At 59.9% G+C, this 8,735-nt stretch overlaps 2 protein-coding genes across 2 annotated transcripts; one reads left to right on the forward strand and one right to left on the reverse strand.

Moving 5' to 3' along the window:
• Positions 1-3,543: 3,543 nt before the first annotated feature.
• Positions 3,544-4,266, forward strand: TMEM119 (transmembrane protein 119; the record flags this gene model as incomplete). The annotated part of the gene is made up of 1 exon (XM_080628806.1): positions 3,544-4,266. One exon carries the CDS (start codon positions 3,544-3,546, stop codon positions 4,264-4,266), a length of 723 nt encoding a protein of 240 aa, XP_080484932.1.
• Positions 4,267-6,098: 1,832 nt separating this feature from the next.
• On the reverse strand, positions 6,099-8,308 carry ISCU (iron-sulfur cluster assembly enzyme). Its single transcript, XM_080629023.1, has 5 exons — positions 8,070-8,308; positions 7,871-7,984; positions 7,530-7,640; positions 6,898-6,976; positions 6,099-6,613 (listed from the first exon to the last, which is right to left on the reverse strand). Exons 1-5 carry the CDS (start codon positions 8,154-8,156, stop codon positions 6,516-6,518), a joined length of 489 nt encoding a protein of 162 aa, XP_080485149.1. The 5' UTR covers positions 8,157-8,308; the 3' UTR covers positions 6,099-6,515.
• Between the last annotated feature and the right edge of the window lie 427 nt (positions 8,309-8,735).

Raw genomic sequence — 8,735 nt, forward strand, 5'->3', positions numbered from 1 at the left:
GCCCTGCGGGATCCGCGTTCCAGCGGCCCCAAATTACAGAGCGGGGCCGAGCCCTGCCCAGCGCCATGGGCAGAGCCCGCGCCCGCCGCAGGCTAAAACGGCAGCGTTAATGGTCGGGGTGCGCTGGCACCGGCGGCCCCCGCGGCTCCGGCACCGGCACAGCCCCGGGACAGCGCGGCAGGGACCGGGAGCCGGGATGGGGACGGTGGGGACCATGGAGGAGGAGGGATGGGGACCCTGGGCAGGCTGGGATGGAAACCGTGGATAAAGAGGGATGGGGACCCTGGACACAGAGGGATGGGGATCCTGGACACAGAAGGATGGGGATCCTGGACACAGAGGGATGGGGACCCTGGATAAAGAGAGATGGGGACCCTCGACATGGGAATATGGGAACTCTGGATGAGGTGGGATGGGGACCTTGGACAAGGAGGAATAGGGACCCTGGGCACAGAGGAATAGGGACCTTGAGCAAGGAGTGATGGGGACCCTGGGCACGGAAGAATAGTGACCCTGGATGAGGAGGGATGGGGACCCTGGCCAGGGTGGGATGGGTTCTGTGGACATGGAGGAATAGGGACCCTGGGCAAGGAGGCTCAGCCCAGCACCAGCACCAGCACCGCTGAACACACAGAGGGGGAATCACGGCCCCATTCCCGTCCGGGCTGCAGGAGCGCATCCGGCTGCCGCTGGAGCCGCTCCCGCCGCCTCTCCTCGGCCGCCCCTCTCCTTTCCCCCTTCCCTGCGAGATTCCAGCTCTGGCGGTTGGAAGCCGCGCGCAGCTGCAGGCGGACGGGGCCGTTATCTCTGGGAGCCGCGATTCCCTCTGGCGCCGGTTCCCGTCCGGCTGCGCGGTGCCAGCGGCCATGGGGACCGGCCCCGCGGTGCCCGCGGTCCCGGGGCGCTGGCGCTGGTGCTCTGGGGGGGATCGGGCCCCGGTCCCCAAGGACGCACAGAGGGGAATAGCAAGAGGATGAGGTCACGCCGCGGCTGCAGCCTCTTGAGCAATTTCAGCCCTGAGGACACGGTGGGGGGCATAGAGAGGGGACAGCGCCGGACCCCGGCATGGAACCATCCCATGGGATGGTTTTCTGCACCCCCCCCGCACCCCGAGGGGGTTGTTCTGGAGCATTTCCACGCAGGGATGTTTAGGAAAGGGTCTGGAATCAAGGAGGGGGTTCCAAGCCCTGTTTGCCCCCATTTCACACTGGCAGCCGTCAATAACAGCAGGGCACCAAGCTTGAAACCCCAACTCAGACCTCGGGTGCTGCACGCCCAGGCAGGGTTTGGGGATGCAGAGATGGATCCAGCACAGAGCTGGGGTGATGAGGCCGAGGAGCACAGCAAAAGGCAATGAGGTGGGGGCCATGCTTGCTCCCAGCATGGCATCACTGGGAGCAACGGCATTTTGGGGGTGCCAGCATCACTGGGTCTATGTCCTGCCATAGAGGCTCAGCCACGTGGCCAGGGAATGGGGCTTTATCTTCAGTCCCATGGACAAAACCACCTTTGCAACTCAACACACCCCCCCCCCATGGCTGTGACCCCTGCCCCACTTGCACCCTAAAAGTGGCCCCTTCCAGCAGTGCTGTGGGGATGATGGGGGGCACTGGAGCTCCCCCCTTTACTCGCAAGGCAAGAGGCCATGAAGCCCCCACCAGCCCCAGCTGGGTTTCATCGGGGGGGGGGGGGGGCCGGGGGCCGCTGCCCCTCCCCGGCCTCCCACATTCCCGCCCCAAACCAGCCCTAATGAGAACAAGCTGGGCCTGGGCAGCACAGGAAGGGGAGGAGGAGAAGGAGGCGGCTCCATCCCGGAGGCAGCCGGAGGGGTGCGAGGTGAGCAGGACAGACCCCGTCCTCTCGGCTCCCTCCCGCCAGCGCGGTGCCTGCGGACGAGGTGAGATCCCACCGGCGGCAGCAGCCTCGTCCCAAGCCTTGGGGTGGCTTCGAAGCGGGGTACAGGATGCTCCATGCTTTGGGAGCTGGGGCGAGGGCTGGGCATGGTCCCAGCGCTGGGATGCGGGATGTGGGATGCAGGATGGAGCTGTGCGCACCCGGACTGGGTTGGGAGGGTTCTGTGTCTGGGCAACGTGAGAACTGTGGAATTCCTGAGTGTTTTGGGAGCAGAGGGAAGTGGGAATTGTCTGTCTCCAGCCAAGCTGAATGCAGGGATGTGCTGTGGGTCTGGGGGTGCATGAGGATGGGATGGGGATGGAGGGGTGGCAACAGGCCCTGTGCTTGGCACTGATTTGGGCTTTAGGCAGCCCCTCTGTGGCTGTTAACATCTTACTAATGGCAAGTTACTGCCTTCACCTTCCCGGGACCCCATCGCAGCTGAGGGGCCCCTCTCTGAAATGGGGGAGGATGAAGGGGCTCATCCTGGCCCCCCAAATCCCTTGGTGCTGGTGCTGCTGCTGTAACCGCAGTGAGCCCAGAGCCTGCAGTGAGCCGGGGGGGTCTGGGGGCTCCTCCTGCCACTGCTGCCGCTTGTTTGCTCTGGTTTAATGAAAACCAGATCCTGCAGCCGGGAAGGAGCCTGGGAGCCGATTCCCGGTGCTGGGATCCCTCCTGGTGGGGTTGGTTTGGGGGGAAATGGGAGGTGGTTGGGATTTAGGGGGGCTGAGGCTGGAGGCGTTGTCCTGGGGGGTCCCTGATGATGGTCCCAGGGAACCGGGTTGTGGGGCCGAGCAGGGGAGGAGCTTTGGGAATGGCTCGATGGCATTACATGGCGTGGCACAGCCGGAATGCGCTGCCGTCCCTTGGGAATGTGCGTGGTGGCCATGGGATGGTTGCACCCCACTTCCAAACCCCGATGGGGTGCAGAAACCTGCTGGGGGCTCATCCCAGCTCATCGTTTTGGGCTGTGAGTGGGGATGGGAAACGCTTATCCCATGTCCTACAATGTGCACAAGGCAGATCCAGCCCCATCCAGCATGGTGAGGGGACGGAGCTGCCCTTCACCTTGATGCTGGGGCCAGGAACCCCCTGCTCACTGCACCCCAGCTCCAGATCTGCCCCTTTGCAACGGCTCTGGAGGATCCCAAGCCCCATCCCATCGCTGGGATCAAGCTGCCTCCAGCCTATTTTTAGCCACGCTCAAGCTGGGAATCGTTTGTAACGGTCTGCGTTGGGATGAGCCGTTGGGAAATGCCTCTTGCACCGCGGCCGCCCCTCTGCAGCGCCGCCTGTGTCAGAGTTTCCACTGGAAACCTCCATGTGTCAGGAATTCTCTCATCGGCCGCTGTCTGAAGCCGGCTGTTGGCAGCGTCCCCCAGGCTTGAGCAATGCAACTCAGCTGCTTTCTGTCTATTTTTGTAGTGCTCTGTTGCAAAACAAACACAGCTTGCTCGGCAGTGGGGCGAGGAGGCTGGGATGGCAGCCTGCTTTCCCTAAGGGAATCCGGATGGGCGAACAACGGAGCTGGGGCTTGGATGCTTGTGCTTGTCCCTTGCGATGGGTGCTCCATGGGTCCTGCTCCATCGGGGTGTTAACGTGTCACCTTCCCCTCTGCATCCTGCAGGACACTGCATGAGCACCAGGGACATGGCGATGGGTGCGTGGCTGATGATGCTGATGCTGGTGGTGGTAGTGGCCCCGGCACACTCAGCAGCCCCCCGGCACATTGCGGTGCTGCCCGATGCCGGGGGCAGCGGGGACAGTGAGGAGGTCTCGGCCGTGCCACCCATCCTCTATGTGACACCGGGGACCGGCCCGACGGCAGGGGACGTGGTGGGGACCACGGTGACCAACAGCTCAGCGCCGCGCGGCATGCTGGACGGGCTGGTGGCCTTCTTCAAGGAGTACCTGCTGCTGGTGGTGGTGGTGGGCTCGCTGGCCTTCGTCCTCCTCTTCATCATCTGCGCCGCCGTCATCGTCCGGCAGAAGCACAAGGCGTCCGCGTACTACCCCTCCTCCTTCCCCAAGAAGAAGTACGTGGATGAGCGGGACAAGGTGGGGGGACCCCGCGCCTTCAATGAGGTGCCTGATAAAGACCCTGGTGCTGAGGAGCAGCTCGACTGTGGGCAGCAGCTGCAGGCAGACATCCTCGCTGCAGCCCAGAGCCTCAAATCCCCCCCCAAGGCACCGCTGGCCAACGGGGACCAGGGGGAGAAGAGCCCACCCCATAAGGAGGAAGAGGAAGGAGGCAAGAAGGTGAGCGATGAGCTGCCCCCTCCCCAAAACCCATGTGCTGAGGATGCAGCGGGTGCAACGAATGGAGCCCCTGATGCACCCCAGGATGGTCGCACAGCCCCTGCTGGCAACTAGGGCAGGGACCCCATCCTGGGTGATCCCCAGGAGCTGCTGGCCCATGGGATCCCTGTGGACACGCGATGGACTTGGTGATGCTTTGTTGCTCCGTATGTACGTGGTGGCTCAAGGAAGCCCCGATGAAGCCCCCGCTCTCTGCCTGACCCCTCGGCAAAGCCCTGGGAGTCTCTGGTGCTTGTCCGTCAGCCCCATTGCTTCGGTTGCCCAAGGAGCTTTCCCCCCCAGCTCCATTCAGCTCATTCCCCCCCTTGAGCTCTCTCCTAAATGTTATTTTACTAATTAGAAGCATCCTGATCTGATCCAGGAGCTGATCTCTCCAGATGGAGGTGTGGGACCATGGCTGGGGGGGGTCTGTGCAGCTCCCTCTGTATCCTCAGGGATCAGGGCAGAGATTCACCATGACCTTGGGCACCATGGGCTGGCTTTGCTGGTGGCTGTGGCGACCTTGGCCATCCTTGCCCACCTAAAAGGAGAGGATTTAGCGGTAAGGACCCATCCTTTGCTTTCAGTGCCCCAGCGCTGTGACAGCCCAGAGCCCAGCTGGACATTTGCCTCATCTCCTTAACCCCCTCAGCTAATAATAAAGACGTTTCCTACGCAGATTCTCCTCTCCTGTGTGTTTGTGCAGCATGGCCAAGGTGCAGTCCCTGTCTCTGCTCTATCAGGGCTCTCCCTGGATCGTGCTGGTGTTGGGATGCAGCCGGTTGTGGCCCACGTGTGCCCCCCAGAGCCTGGGAGGCACTGCCAGTGCTGTGGGGTGAAGCCCTGGGAGCCAGGCACAAGCTCTTATCACCCATGGTACCTGCACCCTGACGTGCTGATTCTGGGAAACTCTTATCTCGTGCCCCACAGCCAAGGGTGGGGGAGCTGCGGTGCTTGGCCCTGGGACAAGGCTGCAGCAGGGAGGGCAACTTGGGGTGAAGGAGGGGTTTCTGCCTCCAAAGCAGCGCATCCCTGTGTCCCTGCATCCCACAGGGCAGTTTGGGATCTCTCCGATGTCCCAGCATCAGGATAACCCCTTTGGAAGGGTGTGCGTTTTGTCACAGGGCTCTCACAGGCACAGTGAGCTGATTCTGCCCTGAAGTGGACGTGGGTGGCTGAAGTTTCCCTAATTTTTTTGGTTTTGAACTGGAAAACCACAGGACCGTTCCCAAGGAATGAGGCACATTCCTGCTGCAGGAGACAAGGCCAGCAGCTGGCGTATGGGGTGGTGCTGAACTGAGGTAAGAACAGGCTTGTGAGAGACAAAGCACAGCAGCAACAGCCCCTGGCCTATGCTGCATTGAAACAAAGCTGTTAGACAGAGACAGCAAAATGAGCTGCTCATTATTAAATGTGGTTTTCCGTGTTTTAAACTAAGATGTCATTGAATTCCAGCCTGGTTTGGGTTGAAGGGACCTCAAAGCTCCTCCAGTTCCAACCCCTGCCACGGGCAGGAACACCTTCCACTAGCCCAGGCTGCTCCAAGCCCCATCCAACCTGGCCTTAAGACAGTGGGTTTTGGGTGTTTTAATAACTCCAGAGCAGGTGAAGCTTTTAAATGTGTTTTCTGTTTGTTTTGGGAATCTCTGGGAATGCTCCTCTGGAAGACGAGCAGCCACCACCAGAAGGCAGAGCTGAGCACATGGAGCTGCAGAGCAGGGTTTAACCCACAAAACGTTTAGCTTTGAAAAGCTGTGTGCTCGCAGGGGAACAGCTCAGACACTGGGAATAGTCTGGGGAAGCTTAGCAGGGGTTGTAAAGGCATTCCCAGAGGGCACAGACCGACCCTGCCAGCCCGGAGAGGAGGAACTCGCACTCAGATTGTGAAATGAAACTCAAGACACCGCTGTAGTCTGTGGCACGTGAACCACCCCGTGTTTGTACACACAGATCTCCAGTTCTTACAGAAAGAATAAGACCAAGGCAACGTTTCCCACTAATTCCAGTGAAATATTAGGCAAAACTCTACATCTTCCAAGGAAAAAGTGCAGCCCTTCGAGTACCGGAACAGGAGGAATTTCCCTCCAGGGTGAAGCCACGGGTGAGCAGCCTTCACTCCACCAAAGGGAGCCGTGACAGAAGCTGCTGAACCACCCACCTCCGTCGTGCGAGCACAAGAGTGGCCGTCCACACACCTCCAGTGACACATTGTGCGTTAAGTTGTGCGTATCTTACAGCTTGCTTTAGTAGTGAGCAGGATCCTACTAATCTAAAGTAATTGCACTGCAAAAGGAAGTGGAATGAGACCAAGCTTTACAGTCAGTTTAGGCATTGTTTGCTTTCTTCTCTGATACTTCTTTGTTCGAATCCTGCTTCAACTTGTAGTCAGCCAAGGCAGCCTTGATGGCGTCTTCAGCCAGCACTAAAACCAAAACAAGTACTTCAAGGACAGGGGAAAGGCATTTTAAACAAAATGTGCTGTAAGAACAGCACTGCAGGCAGCACCAGTCAGAATGTGAACATTCGCTACCAGCCTGCTGAGCTAGAGTCCACAAGATGAGAGATCTGAAAGCTCATAATATGACCCTGAAATCACAACATAAGTTTCCCTCATGGCCACATTCAGAAGCCTTTGTTCTATTCTCACAGTCTCCCTCTCAAACACAAGCTGGTGTTTGAACCCTCACCAGTTGGTTCTTTACTTACTGGAGCAGTGCAGTTTGACAGGAGGAAGGCAAAGCTCTTTAGCAATATCCGTGTTCTTGATTTTCAGTGCTTCATCAACCTGAAATGCAATCAGTGAGTGGTCAGTGGCCACGTGAGCTACAACACCAGCTACAAAGGCATTTGCTCAGAGTGCTTCAATGTTTTAATGCCTCAAAGCCAACAGGGAAGAAGATCTCAAGTAGCAGTAAGTATGCCAGAATCAAGGAACATCCCAGCGGTGGGAATGAGCACACCAGTGTCAGACTGGTGCCAGACAGGCAGCTCTAAGTCTCTTTATCTTCTGTCATAACAGGGAAGTGAATTTCTTGTCTGGCAGAAAGGGAGCTCTAAAGATGATCTGTAATTACACTTTCTCCCAAAGCCTGCAATCAGTGTGTTTCTCTTGTTGCATAAGACACAAATGACTTCCCTGCAGATTAATGGATATTCTTGGAAAAGGCAACTATTGCCCTAGAAGTCAGGCCACTGACAGGGTCACCAGTCCCTGCTTCCTAAGCTACTGCACACAGTCAGTACTGGGATTCCCAGCTGCTGTTTCCTACAGCCCTAACACAGGCAGCTCCGAAGGCTTTCCCTGGTGTCACCCCTGACTCCAGCAGGCATTTCCTCACCGTTTTCCCTTTGACCCACTCTGTTGCCAGTGAACTCGATGCAATCGCTGACCCACAACCGAAGGTTTTGAAACGGGCATCCACGATCTTCCCGTTCTCATCCACTTCCACCTGTGAGAGAGTTGATGGTACCTCAGCATCTAGGTCACCACCACTGGGCACCCCAGAGCGCCCCTCACTGACCCAGTGCACTCGGGAGCGGGACGGGGCCTGCAGGGCCCCAGGGGACGTTTGAGGGCAAGGAGGTGAGGAGAGGGAAAGGCCTCGCTGCATCCCTGAGGGGATAGGGCATGGATCTGGACCTCACACGAGCCCTTAGTACCCCTGTCCCCGGTGCCAACCTGCAGCTTCATGACATCTCCACACGCCGGGGCGCCCACCAGGCCGGTGCCCACGTTCTTGGCATTGCGGTCGAGCGAGCCGACATTGCGCGGGTTCTCGTAGTGATCCACCACCTGCGGGGACACCGCGTCAGCCAACGGCCTGTCCCTGTGTCCCCGTACCTCCCCCCCGGGGCCCTCCTGGCCCCTCGGCCCTCACCTTCTTGTGGTAGCCCAGCCTGGCGGCCGCCTCCGCCCCGCGGCCCGGCCGCAGCAGCGCCACCCCCGCCGCCCTGAGCGCCGCCATCTTGCACCTGGAAGGGGCGGGGCCCCGTCGCACCCTTATATAGCCTCGCACGCTGCGGCCACGCCCCCCGCGCTGTGGCCACGCCCCCACACCCCGCTGCTTGCTCGGGCCTGGCGCTGCCGCAGATTCGCCGTTAGCTCGGTGAAAAGGAGGCGAATGCTAAAAGCCTCCTAACAACGGACAGAGCTTTACGCTGAGGCTAAAGCGAGCGATAAACGCAGTTTGCAGTCGCGAAGCGGGTTGTTATCTCGACACTGCTCCTATCGCAACACCCGGTGCATGTGCGGAGCCGCGGCGGCCACGCTCAATATGGCGGAAGAGCGGCGCCGCTCACGCTTCAGACCTTCACGGAGGCCCCCTGACGGCCAGGCCCTGAGATGCCCGCGGAGCTGCCTGCGCCTCAGCCGGGAAGATGAGGGGTCCGGCCCCCTCGGTGCTCGCTGCAGGGCGGCCCCGGTGCGCAGCCGAGCTCAGGGTGGTGCGGGAGGAGGTTCGCTCTTCTTCTCGAAGCGCTCGCCCAGTGGCGGTGCGCTGCGGCAGGGCAGGCGCGGCGCGGACAGCCCCGTCGCACGGCGGAGC

The sequence above is a fragment of the Psittacula echo genome (assembly GCF_963264785.1).
Source record: "Psittacula echo genome assembly, chromosome: 13".
In the NCBI taxonomy this organism is placed as follows: Eukaryota; Metazoa; Chordata; class Aves; order Psittaciformes; family Psittacidae; genus Psittacula; species Psittacula echo.